Source organism: Ovis aries, chromosome 15 (assembly GCF_016772045.2).
Source record: "Ovis aries strain OAR_USU_Benz2616 breed Rambouillet chromosome 15, ARS-UI_Ramb_v3.0, whole genome shotgun sequence".
Classification (NCBI taxonomy): Eukaryota; Metazoa; Chordata; class Mammalia; order Artiodactyla; family Bovidae; genus Ovis; species Ovis aries.
In genome coordinates, this window is record NC_056068.1 from 49,216,073 (window position 1) to 49,237,319 (window position 21,247).

Consider the following 21,247-nt stretch of genomic DNA (forward strand, 5'->3'; position numbering starts at 1 on the left):
AGGCCTCCGGGTCTCAGGCAAGTGCTTGCTGTCGTGAGAGTCTCTTTCCCAGTGAACAAGGGTCTCTGGGGACCAAGGACCATAAAAGCTTTGCCCTGTTCCCAGCCATGTTTATGTTGGCCTGAACAGTGGAGGGCACCAGTTTAGGTACCCAGTTCCCCATGAGAGCCACAGTGTCTGAGGCTGCTCTGTAAGCAAGACAACTCCCATCCCCACAATAATGACATTTACCCCCCACCTCTGAGCAGCACATCATTTACCCAGCCCTGGACTGACACCACATAAGTTTGTTTTGAGAGATAGAGATTTCCCCAGGCTTTAAAAATTATTATTAGAAGAAAAGATTTACTCTCAATACATATTTATGACCAGAGATTACCAGCATCACATATCTGAGATTCTTTCCAAAGATGATCACCACCAATTCTCCCAACTGGTGCCGGAAATCATGCCCAATGTCCATGCTTAAATGTCATTTAACTTTAAATATTCAAGCATAATTTACAACACTCTAGGCCTTGTAAGAAATGAAGAGAATACCAAAATAAACAATAGTGGATGTTATAGTGTATGTCAGATATTACCCAAAAGGAAAGAGATAACAAGTGTTGGCAAGGATGTGGCAAAAAAGGAACATATGTGCCCAGTTAGTGGGATTGTGAATTGGTACAGGCATTAGGAAAAACAGTATGGAGCTTATTCAAGAAATTAAAAATAAAAATACCATAAGCAATCATCACCTCAAAGAGATACCTGCACTCTCATATCAGCATCATTCACAATAGCCAATGTATGGAAACAGCCTAAGCATCCATCAGCAGATGAATGGATAGAGAAAATGTGATGTACATATATATTACATATATATATATATATATATATATATATATATACAGTATATGGATATTATTCAGCCTTTTAAAAGGAAACTCTGACATTTGTTACAGGATAGATAAAACTGAAGGGCATTGTTCTAAATGAAACAGTCTAGACAGAGATAGACAAATAGTTCATATTCTCACTTATATGTGGAATCAAGGAGGAAAAAAACATCAAACTCAAAGAAACAGAGCAGAATGGTTTTTGTTGGAGGCTGGGAGTTGTAGGCAGCCAAATGTTGATGAAAAACATCAGGAAGGAGAACATCAGCCAGGAAAATGTTGATGAAAAAAATATAAACTCTTAGTTATAAGATAAGTAAGTTCTAAGGCTCTAGCATGTAATGTGATGACTATAGTTAATAATACTACCTTGTATAACTGAAATGTGCTAAGAGAGTACAACTTCAGTGTTCTCAGAAAAGAAAAAAAAAACTAAGTATTTGAAGTGAACGATTTTTGTTAATTAACTGAATGGTGGGGATCTAGCCCTTTCACAATATATATGTGTATATATAATTGCCACATTTTACCTTTTAAGTATATTACAATTTTATTTATTAATTATACCTCAATACATACATAAATTAACTCAAAGTCAATCACTTACCTGAATGTAAAACTTTTTTAGATGCAAGCATAAATCTATAAAACTCTTAGAAAAGTGTAAGAGAAAACCTTCAGTATTTAGAGCAAAGTTTTTCTTAGTCCTGACACCAAAACCATGATTCATTTAAGGAAAATTGATAAATTAAGCTTCACTAAAATTAAAAATTGCAGCTGTATCAAAGACTCAGTTTAAAGGATGAAAAGACAGCATACAGAGTATGAATTGAATATGTGTGCCAATTACATATCCAACAGATGCCTAGTATCTAGAATAGGAAAAAGACTTTGAAAATTTAGGAAAAAAAATCTAAAGATAGGCAAAAATCATAAAGTGACATTTTATGGAAAAAGATACATGGAGGCAAATAAATATATGAGAAGATGTTCAAAATTATTAGCCCAGTAAAAAATGAAAATTAAAACCATGCTGAGATATCAATATATATCTATAAAAATAGCTAGCTTTAAAAAAAAATATGAAAACATCAAATGCTAGCAAGGATGTTGGGAAAATGGATGCTTAATGCACTGCTGAGGAAATGTGAAAAGGCATAGCTAGTCACTCTGAAAAACATTTTGGTAGTTTCTAAAAACTGAACATGCAACAAACATATGACTGAGCATCTGCACTCTGGTATTGATCTCAGAGAAATGAAGAAATATGTGTACCAAAAGCTTGTACACAAACGTTTGTAGTAACTTTAAAATACTAACCCCAAACAGGAAATAAGACATAATGTACTTCAACAGGTGAATTGTTAAGAAAACAAAAACAAACAAACAAAAAAACAGCGGTAATAGCCATACCCTACAATATTGCTCAGCATTTAAAAAGAATAAACTGTTGAAGATGGTGAAATAGGAAGACCCTGAGCACACTTCCTCCCATCAGTTCAGTTCAGTTTAGTTCAGTCGCTCAGTCGTGTCCGACTCTTTGCGACCCCATGAATAGCAGCACGCCAGGCCTCCCTGTCCATCACCATCTCCCAGAGTTCACTCAGACTCATGTCCATCGAGGCAGTGATGCCATCCAGCCACCTCATCCTCTGTCGTCCCCTTTTCCTGCCCCCAATCCCTCCCAGCATCAGAGTCTTTTCCAATGAGTCAACTCTGCATGAGGTGGCCAAAGTACTGGAGCTTCAGCTTTAGCATCATTCCTTCCAAAGAAATCGCAGGGTTGATCTCCTTCAGAATGGACTGGTTGGATCTCCTTGCAGTTCAAGCATGGTTACATCAAAATTACAACTGTTTACAGAGGTGGCTCAGATGGTAAAGAATCCGCCTGCTATGCAGGAGACGTGGGTTTGATCCCTGAGATGGGAAAATCCCCTGGAGAAGGAAACAGTTACCCACTCCAGTATTATGGCCTGGAGAATTCCACGGACAGAGAAGCCTGGTGGGCTATAGTCCATGGGGTCACAAAGAGTCAGACAAGATGGAGCAAGTTTCACATACGTACATACAGAGCACATACAGAGCAACTATATATGAGACAGTTTTCCACAGCCAAAGATACAAAGAAGAAATCACAATGAATGGGTGGGAGGTGCAGAGACACAATGTAGTCAAAATTCACAACCCTGGGAAGGCAACACACAAATACGTGGCTAATCACACTAGCAGAGATGCTCTCCAAGGCACAAAGGGCCCAAACCCTACATCAGGGTCTCCAATTCAGGGGTCTTGCATCAGAAAGATGAACCCCAAGAACATCTGACTTTCAAGACCAGTAGCGTTTACATACAGGAGAGATACAGGGCTGTAGGAAAAATCTCCATGTTCTGAGTCCTTAATTTCCTTAATGTCCATGTTCCTTAATTTCCTAATCGAAATTAAGGAAATAATCCCACTCACAATTACATCAGAAAGAAAAAAAAAAAAACCTTGGAATAAATCTAGCTAAGGAAATAACAGACTTGAACTTTGAAAACTATAAAACTGATGAAAGAAATTGAAGATGAAAAACAGAAATATGTATAGTTTCAGATCCCTGAAACTAACACAAAATTGTAACTCAATTATACTTCAATTTTAAACAGGCACAAGCTATTAATACATGGAATAAGCTGGATAAATCTCCAGATAGTCATGCTGAGTGGAAAAAATATAGTCCCCCCAAATTATATACTATACCATTTCATCTGTAAAAACAATCTTGCATTGACAAAAGTCTAGAAATAAGTAACACACTAGTGATTGCCAGGGATGAAAAAGGGGGTGGGAAACAGCAGAGTGAGAGTAGACATAAAAGAAGAAAAAAAAGAATGACGGAGCCTTGTGGTGATGGAAATGTTCAGTATCATGACTGCAGCAATGCCAGTCTTCCTAAATTGGCATTGCACTGTTGTTTCACAAGATGTTAACTTTGGGAGAATTGAGTGAAGGATATATGGTATCTCTGTGTTGTCTTACAGCTGCATATGAATCTACAACTGTCTCAAAAAGAGTTTTAAAGAATAAAGTGTCTCAATTTCTGCTTTGCCATTCCAAGATTTCTTGTTGTTGTTTTAAGTGATGGACAGCCAACAAAGAAGTGGTTAAAAGCTTGGAGATGGGGTTGATATGAAACACACATGCCTTAGAATGGTCCCTCTAGTAGGGTGTAGATGTAGGAGTGGAAGCAGGAAAAAGAGCAGATGGACTAGGCAAGACTCAGAGAGGGCACATTTGATGGCCTTTGTTTCTCATTGTGAAGCTGGGAGCAGTAACATATGAGCTACTGAGAGTAAGGTGGCAGACTGGACAAAGAGCTTGAGAAGAATGGTGACAATTTAAAATCCAAAAGGAAAATTATGGAGTACTGCCAAAGTCTCAACTCAGGTAAATGAACATGAATTTATTTTGATATAAGATTTGAAAGTTGAGTAATTTTTCCTAAATTTATTTATCACCTATGGAGGAGAAAGGGAGATACACTGGGCCCAGTTCAGCTGGGAGTGCTGTGCTAAGTCAATTCAGTCGTGTCTGACTCTGTGTGACCCTATGTACTGTAGCCCGCCAGGCTCTTCTCTCCATGGGGATTCTCCAGGCAAGAATACTGGAGTGGGTTGCCATGCCTTCCTCCGAGGGATCTTCTCAACCCAGGAATTGAACCCAAATCTCTTAAATCGCCTGCTGCTGATTTCTTTACCATCCTGAGTTCTTTACCACTACTGCCACCAGGAAGCCCTCAGATGGGAGAGTGCAGCCAAAATCAAAGAGGACAAAAGTCAAATGTGTTCATAGAAAGCAGCTCCAAGTGAGTGACATTAGTCCAAATTGATTTAGGAAAAAGCTGAGGTCACAGCTATTTTGGAGTAGAACTCTCAAGAAAGGGAGAAAGAAGGAACACAGACCTTACATGTGGGAAGAAACATCAAGAAATGGAGAAAGATTTGAACTGAGTTTTGAATGGCTCTGTAGTTTGTATTGTTTCTACTAAGTTTCCTCCTTCTGACCTAGATTCAACAGGGCAGCCCCAGGCTAGGCGTGTGGGCAGAATCTGTGCCAGCTGCAGTCTGGAGCTACAAGCCTAAAGTCTTGGAGTCCGTCCCAGAATGAGAGCTGAGAGTTCAGAACAGGGTCTGTGGGTCTTTTAGAATCCTGAGCTCTCTCCACTTCCTTTAGGAAGCCTTCTCTGATGCCCTCTGGCTGGGAGAGGCCAACACTACTAGGCCCCTAACACATCATTCCACCCTCCACAAAAATGGGCTGTTCCTGCAGGATTCGTCTTGGAATTTGGCCAAGACGGGGCTGGCCTGAGGAATATTGTCTTCGAAGGATTTCAAATGCAATTGAAGTGGATCGTCTGTGAAGATAATTTAAACTTGCTGGGGTATTGTAGAATCTATGAGTCTGTCTCCTTTCCTCCATTATTGTTTAATTGCTCCAACCACTTCCCTATTCCAAGAGCTAGCCACAAATTGTTCAGTCCTCAGGGACCCGAGTGGAGTGGCTCCTCTGTGGCTCAGGCCTGGTCTTCCCTGGAGATGGCGCTGCAGCTAAAGCGTCTTAAAGACGTCCTGGGCTCTTGCAGGATGTGGAGTTGGCAGAGCAGCTGGAGACAACAAGCAGCCAGGGTGAGTAACCTGGGCTCTCAACACACCTTCTTCTCTGCTTTCAGGATGAGTGACCACTAGTGCCTCTGCCTCAGATGGAGGCAACAGTGGGAAAGGTCTGAAAGTCAGGTAGAAGAAAGAGAAATAACCATTCTTGGACAATAAGAGATGGGCGTGCCTTCTTGGGAAGAGAGTCTGAAGAAGGCTGCCTTTCTGAGGATTAGGGAGTTTATAGCTTAGAGAAGTGGAGAAGGCAATGGCACCCCACTCCAGTACTCTTGCCTGGAAAATCCCATTGACAGAGGAACCTGGTAGGGTTCCATGGGGTCGCTGAGAGTCGGACATGACTGAGCGACTTCACTTTCACTTTTCACTTTCATGCATTGGAGAAGGAAATGGCAACCCACTCCAGTGTTCTTGCCTGGAGAGTCCCAGTGACGGCGGAGCCTCATGGGCTGCCATCTATGGGGTCACACAAAGTCGGACATGACTGAAGCAACTTAGCAGCAGCAGCAACAGCAGCTTAGAGAAGAACTGGAATCCCAGACCACACTTCCAGGGAGAGGTGCCCCTCGTAGCCTCTGCAGAGAGGAAGTAAATGAGGGGAATTGTCAAGTTTTCATCACATCTGGCATTCATTTTCCTTAATTTATCACTGACCCATTTTTATATCACAATATCAAAAAATTAATTTGGTTCATGATTTCTTTAATTTCTTTACTTGGAAAGTATTCATACAGAATTTTCTTCTCTCTCTTGAATAATTCCTTATATCAAAGAGACGGGGGCAACAGAGGATGAGACGGTTGGATGGCATCACTGACTCAATGGACGTGAGTTGGGGTAAATTTCGGGAGTTGGTAATAGACAGGGAGGCCTGGCATGCTGTGGTCCATGGAGTTGCAAAGAGTTGGCCATGACTGAGTGACTGAATTGAACTGAAGTTGTTTTAACACTTTTAATTTTTACAAAATGTGTCTGCACAAGCTCTGTGATGGAAACTTCTCTGTTACTTGGCTTTGAATGGAGTGAATTCAGTCAGGTTTTGATATTTGCTCACAATGTCTGAGAGAGATTGGACGGAGGGCTCCAGAACTGACATTGTCAGCAACGTCACTATGTTTTCTTTAAAAAGTTTCTGCCAAATTATGCACAATCTTCTGCTGCAGAAAAACAATGCTTGTCACCCACCTAAGAAATAGAGGAATTTAGAAAAAAAAAAAAGTCAGTCCTACCTTTAGGGTGAGTTGATGCTGTTGACTAGACATGACATAACTGTAGACCCCAGGGTTCCGATTAAAGCCCCTTGTAGCTCTCAGACATACTTTTGGTGGAATTTCATAATCTTCTAAAAGATATCTGTGCAAGTCTTCCTCTTACATTCTTTTATTGACCTACCTTTAAAGAGTTTTTGTTTGCTTATTTACTTGTTTATACTTTTTGTATTGCGATTTAAAGGAAAATCCCAGGAAAACAATGAGAGTGAGCCCAGGTCATCAACCGTTTAAGTTTCCACAGTATATTTGCAATTTATTTCGATGAGGCCATTGCTTCCTGTTTAAACTAGGGCTTTTTAAATTGGACTCTTTATGATCATCTCATGTATTTTTAAAGAAAGTACCACTTTCTTCAATAAGTGAAGAGATCAGTATTTCACAGCATAGCATTTCAAAAATGATACTACAAAAGTATTTAAATTATAGTTAAATATATTATATATCAATATATTTAGATATTTAATATTTAAATATATCAATACACTTAAATTATATTATCTTTTGCTTGCTTTCGGATGGAATACATTTTCAATCTCCTTCGCGTTTAATATATGCTATTGTGTGTGAACTCATGTTACCTAATATCAGAACCGCCATTTTTCCCATGTTTTTACCTTGTTTTATTCTTCTGTCCAGATTGAAAATACCCATCTTTCTGGAGATCTCATCTGTAAACTAAGGATGTTCCCTTCCTGGTCCTTTGCCAACATCTCCTTCTTCCAGCCTTCTGCTTTCCTGATGATCGGCATCCCAGGCCTGGAGGCCATTCATGGCTGGATCTCCATCCCCTTCTTCTCCATGTACACTGCGGCCCTCACTGGAAACTGCCTGATCCTCTTGGCTGTGAGGAGGACCCCCAGCCTGCACCAGCCCATGTACTACTTCCTGTCCTTGCTGGCCCTCACCGACGTGGGCCTCACCTTGGCCACAATGCCCACTACGCTGGCTGTGCTCTGGTTTGACCATCGGCTCATCGGCTTCGACGCCTGTCTGGTCCAGATGTTCTTCCTCCACTTCTTCTCCGTGGTGGAGTCCTCGGTGCTCCTGGCCATGTCGTTTGACCGCTTTGTGGCCATCGCCAACCCCCTGCGCTATGCCTCTGTCCTCACGAACACTGTCATCACCAGGATTGGGCTGGCCGTTGTGGCCCGAGCCACTGTGTCCCTCTTCCCAGGGCCCTTCTTACTAAAGAGACTGAACTTTTGCCCTGGCAAGATCCTCCTGTCCCACTCATTCTGTTTCCATGCGGATGTCATGAAACGAGCCTGTGCTGACATTACTGTCAATATCATTTATGGGCTGTATGTGGTTCTGTCCACAGTGGGTTTTGACTCCTTGCTTATTGTGCTGTCCTATACCCTTATTCTTCATACAGTGATGAGTCTGGCCTCTCCCAGGGAGCGTATCCGGGCCCTCAACACTTGTGTTTCTCATATTTTAGCCGTTCTGGTTTTCTTCATCCCAGTCATAGGTGTGTCCATGATCCACCGTTTTGGGAGACACCTTCCCCCCATAGTACACGCCCTTGTTGCCTACGTGTACCTGGTGGTGCCCCCTGTGCTCAACCCCATCATCTACAGTGTCAAGTCCAAGCCCATCAGGGAGGCTATGCTCAGGGTGCTGAGGGAGAAGAGGAAAGGCTGATGACGTCAAGAAATAACCTCAAAAGTGGAGGGAAAACACAGTCAATTATAACCTGTATCCAGAAAGCCCATTTTTCTGAGCCCTGACCCAGAGACATTATCAAGAGAATGACAAGCAAATGCATATCCTCAGAATCAGCCCTGATTCTTTACTTCACTCATTAACCTCAGCTTTTCTATTCAGAGTTACTCATGCAAGAGTCTGTGGTTGTTATGAGAGAACATTAAATGAACCATACATAGTCTCTTCCCTCCACTGAAGAATAGAAGTTTCTAAATACACAATTGTAATAAGTGCAATAAGACTGTGAGAGGTCCAAACATAGAGCTATAGGAACCTAGAAGAGGTCTTACTGCTTTGACAGGAAAAAAGGAGTCAGGGAAGGAGTCAAGGAAGAAGGAGGCCGCAGAAAGTGAGTAAGAGCTTCTCAGGCAGAAAAGGTAGGCGAGTCGTGCTTAGTTGCGCCCCACTCTTTGCGACCCCATGGACTGTAGCCCACAGGTTCCTCTGTCCATGGGATTTATCAGGCAAGAATCCTGGAGTGGGTGCCATGTCCTCCTCCAGGGGATCTTCCTGACCCAGAATTCAAACTCACATCTCCTGTGACTGGCACAGGCAGATTCTTTACCCACTGAGCTACTGGAGAAGCCCCAGGCAAGCAGAGAAGGATGGAAAAGAATGGAAAAACAAACGTGGAGTTTTCTGGTTGCTGTGGGAAATGAGTGGTCAGATGTGCCTCAGCGTTGGAGGCAAGGAAAGCTGTAGTTACCGCTCTTCACAGCTATAGATCCAATGGACATCCCTTGCTCCAAAGGGATAGCTCCTTGCTCAAGAATGACCTTTCTCTAGCCTGAGGTCATAATACTAGAGCCACTAGTTCAGTTACACGTCACTCTCTGTCTCACCTCTTAAAATTCCATGTCCCTGGGACAGAAATACCTTCATTCTAAAGTCATCCCAAAGAAGCCACTCAGGTAGGAATTTTCTTCACTGGCAGCTGCATTGGCAGAAAAACAAAGAGTCAGTAAATTTAAGAAGGATTTAGAGGCCAATGTTTGAAAACATAAATGTCCTCTTAAGATGCTCCTGCACCTATGTTTTAGACCCTGATGTCAATTTGGGGGCTATATATTCAGAAGTCATACTGCTAGATGATATAGTAGACCCACATTTAATTTTTTAAGGAATCCCCATACTATTTTTCATACTGGCTCCAGGAGAGTACACTATCACCAACAATGTGCAGGGTTTCAATTGCTCCGCATACTCACCAATGCTTGTTGTCTTTTTCTTAATGATAGTTGTGAAGTGATAGCTCATTTTGGTTTTGATCTTTTTTTTTTCTAATAATTAGCCAGGTTGAGAACCTTTTCATATCCCTATTTGCGTATCTTTGGAGATGTGTCTGTTCATTTCCTTTGCCCATTTTTTTCTTCAGGCTATTTCTTTTCTTTTCTTTTCTTTTTTAGAATGGCAGGAGTCCCTTACATATATTTTATATCAGTCCTTTATGAGGTATGCAGTTTGCAAATATTTTCTTCTTTTCATAAGTTTTCTTTTCACTCCGTTGATTGTTTCTCCTTTTCCATGCATTAACTTTTTAGTTTGATGTATCCCCATGTGTCTAATTTTGCTTTTGTTGCTTGGGATTTTAGTTTCATATTCAATAGGTCATTGCCAAGTTCAATTACATGAAGCTTTTCCCTAAGTTTTCTTCTAGGTGTTTTATACGTCCAGGTATTAGGTTCAAATAGTTAATCTATTTTCAGTTAATTTTTGCATATGATGTGAGATCAGGTCCAATTTTACTCTTTTGCATGCAGGCATCCAGTTTTCCCAATGCCACTTGTCAAAGAGACTGGTCTTTCTCTATGGTATATTTTTGGGATCCACGTTAAAAATCAGTTTACTCTATATGAGTGGGTTTGGATCTCCATTTTTTATACCAGTACCATACTGTTTTGAATTGCAATACAATTTAGGTTGCAATACATAATCTTTAGATTTTTAACACATTTTGAAATCAGAAAGTATGTGTTGCCTCCAGCTCTATTCTTCTAGTTTAAGATTGCTTTGACCTTTGTGGGTCTTTTATGATTCCATATGAAGTTTAAGATTGTTGCCACATTTGTAAAAAATATCATTGAGATTTTTATATAAATTTCATTGCCTTTACAGATCACTGGGGGTAATAGGCACACTTTGACAATAATGAGTCTTCCAATCCATGAATACACAATGTAATTTTATTTATTTGTGTCCTCTTTAATTCTTTCTTCAGTTATTAACAGTTTTCCATGTACCAGTATTTCACCTCCTTGGTTAAGTTTATTCCTAAGCATTTTATTTTCTTTGATGCTACTGTAAAAGGGATTATTTTCAAAATTTCCATTTTGGATAGTTCATTTTTAGTGTTACAAAAACAAAATGGATTTTTCTGTATTCTTTGTATCCTGCACTTTACTGAATTTGTTCTAATAGCTTTTTATGGAATTTGAGGGTTCCAAAGACATATGATCATATCGTCAGCAAACAGAGAAAATTTTACTTCTTTTCCAATTTGAATCACTTTGTTTCTTTTTCTTATCTCACTACTTTGGCCAAGACTTTTAGTACTATGTTGAATAGAATTGGAAAAAGTAAGTATCCTTCCCTTGTTCGTGATCCTTGTTTCTAAGAAAAATCTTTCAAGTTTTTATTCTTAAGTATAAGGTTAGTTATGGGCTTGTCATACATGTTCTTTATTATGCTCATATACATTTCTTACAAATCTAGAAATACCATATTCATTTCAGCATTATTCACAATAGCCAAGATAGTAAAACAACCCAAATATTCATCAACAGATAAATGGATAAAGAAAATGTGCTAAACACATAAAGTAGAATATTAGTTACCCTTTAAAAAGAAGAGAATACTGCCATCTGCAGCAAGGAAATATTTGGGGGTGATGGATATGCCTGTCATCTTAATTGTGATGAATGATTTTATGGATGAAAAGATATGTCCAAATGAATCAAATTGTATACATTAAAGGAATTCAGTTTTTTGTACATCAGTTATACCCCAATAAAGCTATTATGCACACATACACACACACACACACAGATGCTTCTACATGTTGGCTCTGGGGCCTCTTCATGCTTTCAGTATTGTTTTCACTCTATTAGAAGTAAAGGAAGCCCCTGGGGATGGAATAAGATAGCAAGGACAATGTCCTTGATAGGAAGGCATGCTACATCTCTAAAACACAGGTCCAGAGACATGGATGAGCTCCCATGTCTACCCCCAGTTGTCTCTCTGTGTCTGAGGCCATTTATTCCTCATCTGTCTTCCCAGGTTACTTGATCCATAGTTGCTATGCAACATGATGGGGCTTTCACAAAATCACAGGGAAAACAGAAACAGAAGTGAGTCTGCTTAACCTGCAAGAACAACCCTAGGAACCAAGGAGAGAGTGCAGAGAAAGAGGCGCAACTCACCCGAGTGTCCGTAAGGCTCGCTTGGAGGGACCAGGAAGTGCTCTGTGTGACTCCAGATAATAGATCTGATATCATTGGAAGGCACAGTGAAAAAAAGGTTTAAGTGCCAGTAGAATTTCCTACAAACGTAGTGGAATGGATGAACCTAGAAAGGATGATGATCCTAGCACTCTCCTCCACAGAGGTGTGTCTGCTTCTTGCCACTCTCCCTTTGGTCCCTAGGGTTGTTCTCGCAGGTTAAGCAGATCCACTTTTGTGTCGGGTTTTCCTGTGATTTTGTGAAAGCCCCATCATGTTCCATAGTTTCAAAGTTGCTCAGATCCACAACTTTCCAACAAAACACATGTTTTGCACATTGTCCATTTCCCAGGGAAGACTAAGCAGAGACTATCCTCTGTGGTCTGTGGCCAGGATGTCCCTGGGGAGCAGCAAATCACTAAGGCACCCAGTCAGTGGTATAAAGTAGCATCTAAGTTGCAGAGTTTTTCTGGGTTCTTCAGAATGACGGGCAATAGAGAAGGCTGCAATAACAGGCAGGGTGAGTAACTTAGGTTAGAACCCTTTTTACACTATTAAGAAGGGTGGGGACCTGGTTAGTGGGTCTGAAATTCTCTCTCTGTCAGCTGCTGTCATGTGGAGGAATCAGTGGGATGGAGGATGAGTGGATGCCAGAAGCAGGAAGAAAAGGATTCCAGGCCTTTATGAATACTAGGTCTGCATCACCAAATAAGAGAGAGGAAGTGAAAAGGCTACTTTCCTGACGCACAGATATTGTCTAATTCAGATAATTATGCAGAAACCCAGACTCTGTGTCCAAGAAGATTAATACCTTTTTATTTCTCTAAGAAAGGCATCAATGTAAGGCTGTCTTTAAAATCCCACTCCAGAGAGCATCCTGTGGGTGATCTGAATGTTTGCTAGGTTTCTACACTCTCACTATGAGATTGTCCTTTCCATCTTTCTGAGTAAGAAGAGGCTTTTAGAAAGAACCTGGCTTAAATATTGCAAAATGACTACAACATAGTATTAGATAGCACCTCCATCATGCCACACAATTATAAGATTTCTTTATTTCTCTCTTTTGTAAAAAAAAGAAAACAACTTGGCTTTGAGGTCATGTAAAGAATGTATGTTGGATTCAGCCTTTTGCTTCTCAGCTGTTTGACTTTCCAAGACACACTGAGTCACAAGATAACACAATCCTAGAGTGCTAAAGTGGAAAGGATGGAATTCCTCAGGGGAGAGCTATAATTTAAAATATCTTTGACCCTTTAGTGTGCTGGAGATAATAATAGAAGACCAAACCTGATCTGATTCCAGGTTAAAGTGATTTATTACAAAATTCTGAACGACATGGGAAGCAAGAAACATATCAATCCCACTTGGCTACTAAAATAAGCATTTTAGTAAAAGAACAGGGAGAAAAAAAAGACTTTCCTTTCTTTCAACACAAAGAATCTTTCCCAATGTTCAGTTCAGTTCAGTTGCTCAGTTGTGTTGACTCTTTGTGACCCCATGGACTGCAGTACACCAGGCTTCCCTGTCCTTCACCAACTCCCGGAGTTTACTCAAACTCATGTCCATCCAACTAACTCATCCTCTGTTGTCCCCTTCTCTTCCTGCCTTCAATCTTTCCCAGCATCAGAAGAAGTGAAGTGAAGTCGCTCAGTCATGTCCTACCCTTTGCAATCCTGTGGACTGTAGCCTACCAGGCTCCTCCATCCATGGGATTCTCAGGGTCTTTTCAAATGAGTCAGTTCTTTGCATCAGGTGGCCAAAGTGTTAGAGTTTCAGCTTCAGCATCAGTCCTTCTAATGAATAGTTGGGACTAATTTCCTTTAGGATGGACTGGTTGGATCTCCTTGCTGTCCAAGGGACTCTCAAGAGTCTTTGCCAACACCACAGTTCAAAAGCATCAATATTAGACTCCTCATAACACTGTAATATATATTAACAAAAGAAAGGTAGAAAAGTCATTATCTGGATATAAAGAAGAAATTGGCTTGGTTGTACTAGAGTTGCTCAAAATATGACTTATGTGGTATACTATAATTTTAGCCCTTTAAGCTCTGAACTTCTTATAATGTTCAGCTTAAGTTACCATTTGGATCTTGCTACCACAGCCAAAAGTAATAGATCACACAAATGCCTACAGTTGCATGGGATCTACCTATCAACTACGGAAAAGGTCAAGTTCTAGGATAGGGGTTTGAGAATAATTCAATAAGAGATCAATTAATGCAGAATGAAAGAAAGAGACCTGTGACATTAATCCCAGATAAAATTAATCCTGATTCCTTCAAATTAAATGGGGAGCTGACACATTCTATTTTGATTTATGCTGCCAATGACAAAGAGTATTTCCTGGGTTGATCCTAAGCAAATCCAAATAAAATGGGATAATAATAAATATTAGCTGAAGAAACCACTGATCTTTATACGAAGTATATAGTTTAAGCTGTGAGCATATGTACCTATGAGGTACTATGTTAAGGGTTGAGATAAGGGGAACTAGAAAATGAAATTATTTTCACTCAATTATTCATTTTCTTGTTTATTAACTGATTATCCCTAAAAAAAAAGGATAGAAAATTTTGAAATCATCAAAATCAGAACAGTAAGAGGGAATGAGAGAGAAGAAATATGTCTGGGATTAGAAAAGCAGGAACAAGGAGATAATTAGCACAACAAAAGGCAAATGGCTTTATAAGAAGGACACACAAGGTAACAGTGAGAATTAAGATTTTTGGAGAAATAGGAAGGAGCTTCCTTTGGAGAAACTTCAGTCTTATTAACATGGAACATCAAAAGAGAACAATCTCTTCTTGATAATTTGACCCTGCCAGCCCCACACTTAACAAACCTCCAGTATCTAGTACAGCCCATGGCCAATACAGAGGTTTAAGACTGTTGAAAGCATATAAGCCAAATAGACCTGAATTTGGATTTGGTCTCTTTCCTGGAACAGCCTAGACAAACTCTCTAAGCCTCTTCCTTCCAGTTTAATGTATTTTTTCCTTTTTTTTTTTTTTCTGGTGTGTACAACTTTTAAAGTCTTTATTAAATTTGTTGCAATATTATTTCAGTTTTATGTATTGCTTCTTTGGCCACGAAGCATATGGGATTTTTGCTCCCAAGCAGGGATAGAATCTGTACCCTCTGTGGAGGGTAAAGTCTTAACCACTGGATCACCAACAAAGTCCCTGTAATTTTTATTATTTGTTAAAAAGATACAGTAACACTTACTTTATGTCTTTTTTTTTTTTTTGAGACAGAGAGATATTATTCACAAACAAGAATGTTGGGGGGTCTAACGTCTAGAACACAAGAGCTTTGATAATTGTTAAATTAGGAAGTTAATTTGCTCAGCATTATTTTGTTGTTGTTGAGTCACTCAGTCATGTTTAACTCTTTTGCAATCCCATGGATTGTAGACCACTAGGCTCTTCTGCCTGTGGGATATTCCAGGAAAGAATACTGGAGTAGGTTGCCATTTCCTTCTCCAGGGCATCTTCCCAACCCCGGGATTAAACCCGGGTCTCTTGCACATGTCCCCTGCATTGCAGGTGGCTTCTTTATTGGTGAGCCACCAGCTCAAGATCAGATGCTAAAACTTTGTGACACTACTAGGACAGATTCCACTGAACCATTAAAAACCTGAATTTATGTCCCTGACTTATGTCTACAGTTGGCTTCTGTGAAAATTCTGACTCAGAGAAGAGAACCTTAGGTCTCATCCTCCTGCAGCTGTGGCCCTCCCAGCTAGGGCTGAGGTCAGTGATCAGAGATTACAGGCAGCCCATTCAAGGACAAATCAACTCTTCCAGATGAGTGTGCTAAGAGGCTGAACAAAAGGTTTAGCTGGTATTCTAAAAACTATGGCAAATGTTCAATGAATGGAGTGCGCAAATGATTTCTGTTTAGCAACTACTGTAGCCTGGATTGCAAAGGCACCCAATGACCCAGACAGATACTGTCTGGGCAAGGCAGAGCTGGACCCCAAATTCCTAAATGTTCTCAGGGACCTGGTGAGAATCAAGTGTCTCTTCATTTACCGAAGTTTCTTAGTGAAAGGGAAGGTGAAAGTGAAGTCGCTCAGTCGTGTCCTACTCTTAGCGACCCCATGGACTGCAGCCTACCAGGCTCCTCCATCCATGGGATTTTTCAGGCAAGAGTACTGGAGTGGGGTGCCATTGCCTTCTCCAAAAAGTGGCTTCCTTAACCAGGTGAAAAAATGTGCAGCTTCACTCATCAGGGAGATCCAAGTTGAAATGACTCTGAGATACCCCTTTGCGCTTTTCGGACTGGCAAAAATTAAGAAGCTTGACATTTTCTGGGCCAGGCTGTAGGAAAACAGGAACTTCTAAAATAGACCATGGAAATGCAAATGTTAACAGCCCTTGTGAAGGGGAATTTGGTTATCTCAAACCAAACTGTTGATACATGTGTGTTTACCTCTTGATCTTTCCCACCAAAAAAAAACTCTTTATCTGTGAATTTACCCTGAAGATATACCTCCAACAATATAAAAATAAATACGCACAAGATTATTCACTGCAACATTTTTTGAAGTTGCAAAATATTGGAAACTGCTGAAATCCTTAACCATAAGAAATGCAAACATAAAGACTGGTACATCCATACCACGTATGGAGTATGATGCAGCTACTTAATATAATTTTCAGCCTGGGTATTTATCATTACTGGATCTTGATTAGAAGACAATGTCCTAGGATTTGTACTCAGACACGCCAAACACAAGAAAATCTCAAGTTCTAATAGTTCAGGAAAACGCTGCAGTTTTCTCTTCCTTTGTTGAACTTCAGAATTTCTCTTTTCACTTTAGATAAAATATTTCACTTCTCTATCGGCAAAGTAATTATGAGAGAACACGTGATAACTATGTGAAATTGGGCTTCCCTGATGGTTCAGTTGGTAAAGAATCCACCTGCAATGCAGGAGACCCCTGTTTGATTCCTCGGTTGGGAAGATCCCCTGGAGAAGGGATAGGCTCCCCACTCCAGTATTCTTGGGCTTCCCTTTTGGCCAGCTGGTAAAGAATCCACCTGCAATGTGGGAGACATGAGTTCCATCCCTGGGTTGGGAAGATCCCCTGAGGGAAAGGCTTAATCACTTAAAATATAACATCATTTAAACTATTAAAAAATTCATTCTCAATTGAATAAGAATAACCAGGACACAGAGAGGAGGATGACAATGATCATGAGCATTTTCAACGTGCTGTATATATTATAGAGTGCTGCTGTGCCTGATGCTGCTAGGTCACTTCAGTCGTGTCAGATTCTGTGCGACCCCATAGACGGCAGCCCACCACGCTCCCTCATCCCTGGGATTCACCAGGCAAGAACACTGGAGTGGATTGCCATTTCCTTCTCCAATGCATGAAATTGAAAAGTAAAAGTGAAATCGCTCAGTCGTATCCGACTCGTAGCAACCCCATGAACTGCAGCCTGCCGGCTCCTCCATCCATGGGATTTTCCAGGCAAGAGAACTGGAGTGGGTTGCCATTGCCTTCTCCTAACACACATCAATTTATTTAAAGAAAACATTGGATGGAAGGGTATAAATTGTATAAAATTTACATTTAGTAAAAACTAAATCCATTCCTGTCATTTATTTGCTGGTAACCATAGAAAATTTACACTATGTCCTACATGCCATATTTGTTTTGATGACACACTGGCTAATGTATGTACATTCCTAGAACAGTTGATAATATAAAGTAAAAGCTGAGAAATGGAAAATAAATAGTGAAAATGCCTAACAGCATAATTATCTGCCTATTGACACGTGTTGGGTCAGTGTCTTTGTGTCTGTCCAGATTGAAAAAGTCACAAATTTCTGGAGCCCTCATCTGGCCCCTAAGGATGTTCCCTTCCTGGTCCTTTGCCAACATCTCCTTCTTCCAGCCTTCTGCTTTCCTGATGATTGGCATCCCAGGCCTGGAGGTCATTCATGGCTGGATCTCCATCCCCTTCTCCTCCATGTACACTGCGGCCCTCACTGGAAACTGCCTGATCCTCTTGGCTGTGAGAAGGACCCCCAGCCTGCACCAGCCCATGTACTACTTCCTGTCCATGCTGGCCCTCACCGACGTGGGCCTCACCTTGGCCGCAATGCCCACCACGCTGGCTGTGCTCTGGTTTGACCATCGGCTCATCGGCTTCAACGCCTGTCTGGTCCAGATGTTCTTCCTCCACTTCTTCTCCGTGGTGGAGTCCTCGGTGCTCCTGGCCATGTCGTTTGACCGCTTTGTGGCCATCTCCAACCCCCTGCGCTATGCCTCTGTCCTCACGAACACTGTCATCATCAGGATTGGGCTGGCCGTTGTGGCCCGAGCCACTGTGTCCCTCTTCCCAGGGCCCTTCTTACTAAAGAGACTGAACTTTTGCCCTGGCAAGATCCTCCTGTCCCACTCATTCTGTTTCCATGCAGATGTCATGAAACGAGCCTGTGCTGACATTACTGTCAATATCATTTATGGGCTGTATGTGGTTCTGTCCACAGTGGGTTTTGACTCCTTGCTTATTGTGCTGTCCTATACCCTTATTCTTCATACAGTGATGAGTCTGGCCTCTCCCAGGGAGCGTATCCGGGCCCTCAACACTTGTGTTTCTCATATTTTAGCTGTTCTGGTTTTCTTCATCCCAGTCATAGGTGTGTCCATGATCCACCGTTTTGGGAGACACCTTCCGCCCATAGTACACGCCCTTGTTGCCTACGTGTACCTGGTGGTGCCCCCTGTGCTCAACCCCATCATCTACAGTGTCAAGTCCAAGCCCATCAGGGAGGCCATGCTTAAGGTGCTGAGGGAGAAGAGGAAAGGCTGATGATGTCAAGAAATAACCTCAAAAACAGACGGAAAACACACTCACACAGTCATAACCTATGTCTGAAAAGCCCATTTTTCTGAGCCCTGACCCAGAGACGTTATCAAGAGAATGGCAAACAAATGCATATCCTCAGACTCATGGGTGAAAAACAGTCCTGATTCTTTACTTCACTTATTAACCTCAGCTTTTTCATTCAAAACTTACTTGTGCAAGACTCTGTAGTTGTTATAAGGAATAACATTAAATGAACCATAGGGAGTCTCTTCCCTCCATTGAAGGATAGAAGCTCTAAATACACAATTACAGTAAGTATAATAAGGCTGTGAGAGTTTCACACAAAGAATTATAAGAATGTGGAAGAGGGTTTGCTCCCTTGCCAGGGGAAAATGAGAAAGGTCTCAAGGAAGGAGGCTAAAAGGTGAGTCAGTTGTCAGGAAGGCAAAGAAAGGTCACACATAATCACTGGAAATGATTGTAAAAGTGAATAAACTGAGGTGTGGAGTTATCTGGTTGCTTGAGGAAAGGTGAGTGGTCAGATGTGGCTCAGCATAATGTGTGTGTTTGTGTGTGTGTGTACGTGCTATAAGCAATGAAAGTGTAGTACAGCTCTTCTGAGCTAGGGATCCAATGGACATTCCTTGCTCCCAAAGTGTACCTCCTTGCTTGAAAATGGCCTTTCTCTGGCCTTTGACTGTCACCTGAGATTCTAATTTCAGACACTATAAATTTTAATTACACATCATTCATGCCTTCCTCATCTCTTAAAATTCCATGTCCCTGGGTTAGGAACATCTTCATTCCAAAGTCATCACGAAGAGACCACTGAGGCAGGCACTTTCTGCATTGTCAGCTGCACTGGTGGAAAATCAAGGAGCAGGTAAGTTTAAGCAGGGTTTAGAGGCCTATGTTTTGACATAAATATTCTCTTATGATGCTACTGCATATATCTTTTACATCCTGGTGTCCATTTTGGTGGGCATATATTCAGAAATGATAGTTAGATGATATAGTAGCTCCATATTTAATTTTTTAAGGATGCTCCATACTATTTTCTTAGTAGCTGCACCAGTTTACATTATCACCAATGATGCAGAAGGTTCCATATTCTCCACATCCTCAACAATGCTTGTTATCTTATTTTTTTAGTGATAGCTGTGAGGCGACATTTCTTTGTGGTTTTGATTTGCTTTTTCCTAAAAAGTAGCAAGTTTAGTTGCTACTTGCTTTGCAAGTTGCTTTTTATATGCCTATTAGTATTTCTTCAAAGAAATGGCTATTCAGTTCCTTTGCCCATTTTTTAATCAGGTTATATTTTTGTTCTTGAGTTACAGGAGTACTTTATATATGGCTAATTTTAATCCTTTATCAGATATGTAGTTTGCAAATATTTTCTCTTTTCCATGGATTGCCTTTTCACTCTGTTAATAGTGTTTCCTTTCCTGTGCACTAACTTTTTAGTTTGAAGTATCCCCACTTGTCTAATTTTGCTTTTGTTGCTTGTGATTTTGGTTTCATTATTTCATAGGTCTTTGCCAAGTCCAGTTACATGAAGGTTCCCCCCAAGTCGTCTTCTACTAGTTTTATAGTTTATTATGGTCAAATATTTAATCCAGTTTGAGTTACCTTTTGTATATGATGTGAGATCTGGTTCAATTTTATTCATTTGCATGAGGACATCCAATTTTCCCAACATCACTTGTCAAAGAGAATGTCCTTTCCTCATTGTATGTTCTTGGGACTCTTATTAAAAAGTAATTGAGTATATATGGGTGAGTTTGGATTTCTATTTTACAAGACAGGTTTTATACCAGTGAAAGTGAAAGTCATTCAGTCGTGTCCAACTCTTTGTGAACCCAAGGACTACAGTTCATGGAATTATAGGCCATAATACTGGAGTAGGTAGCCTTTCCCTTCTCCAGGGGATCTTCCCAACTCAGGGATTGAACCCAGGTCTCCCACATTACATGCATATTCTTTACCAGCTAAGCCAGAAGGGAAGCTTATACACAGTACCATGCTGTTTTAAATTGCTATAGATTTGTAATATTTTTTGAAACCAGAAAGTATGTGATGCCTCCAGCTTTGTTCTTCTAATTCAAGTTTGCTTTGACTGTTGGGGGTCTTTTATGATTCCATATGAATTTTAGGACTTTTTTCTATTTCTGTAAAAGGTATCATTGATATTTTTATATAACTTTCATTGACTTTGCAGATCATCTGGGGTAAAATGCACACTTTGACAATATTAACTCTTCCAATTCATGAACATAAAGTGTACTTTCATTTATTTATTATCTTCTTCAGTGATTTATAGTTTTCAGTGTACAAGTCTGTCACCTCTTTAGTTAAGTGTATTCCTAAGTATTTTATTTTCTTTGATTCTATTGTGAAACAGATTATTTTTTCTTATTGTCCATTTTGGATAACTGATTGTTCATGTAATAAAAACAAAACTGATTTTGCGTA

General features: G+C 40.5%; 2 protein-coding genes across 2 annotated transcripts; both read left to right on the top strand.

The window, feature by feature from the left end:
* Nucleotides 1–1,709: 1,709 nt before the first annotated feature.
* LOC101111655 (olfactory receptor 51I2-like) lies at nt 1,710–8,690 on the top strand. The gene is made up of 2 exons (XM_012096595.5): nt 1,710–2,038; nt 7,449–8,690. Exons 1-2 carry the CDS (start codon nt 1,977–1,979, stop codon nt 8,443–8,445), a joined length of 1,059 nt encoding a protein of 352 aa, XP_011951985.4. The 5' UTR covers nt 1,710–1,976; the 3' UTR covers nt 8,446–8,690.
* Nucleotides 8,691–12,418: 3,728 nt separating this feature from the next.
* LOC101111902 (olfactory receptor 51I2-like) lies at nt 12,419–21,247 on the top strand. Its single transcript, XM_060400180.1, has 2 exons — nt 12,419–12,465; nt 17,770–21,247. Exon 2 carries the CDS (start codon nt 17,816–17,818, stop codon nt 18,776–18,778), a length of 963 nt encoding a protein of 320 aa, XP_060256163.1. The 5' UTR covers nt 12,419–12,465; nt 17,770–17,815; the 3' UTR covers nt 18,779–21,247.

Coding starts and splice junctions, on each gene's coding strand:
- LOC101111655 (XM_012096595.5), top strand. CDS start 1,977: ATGCTAGCAAGGATGTTGGGAAAATGGATGCTTAATGCACTGCTGAGG. Junction 2,039..7,448: donor CTGAGGAAATGTGAAAAGGC/ATAGCTAGTCAC, acceptor GATTGAAAATAC/CCATCTTTCTGGAGATCTCA.
- LOC101111902 (XM_060400180.1), top strand. CDS start 17,816: ATGTTCCCTTCCTGGTCCTTTGCCAACATCTCCTTCTTCCAGCCTTCT.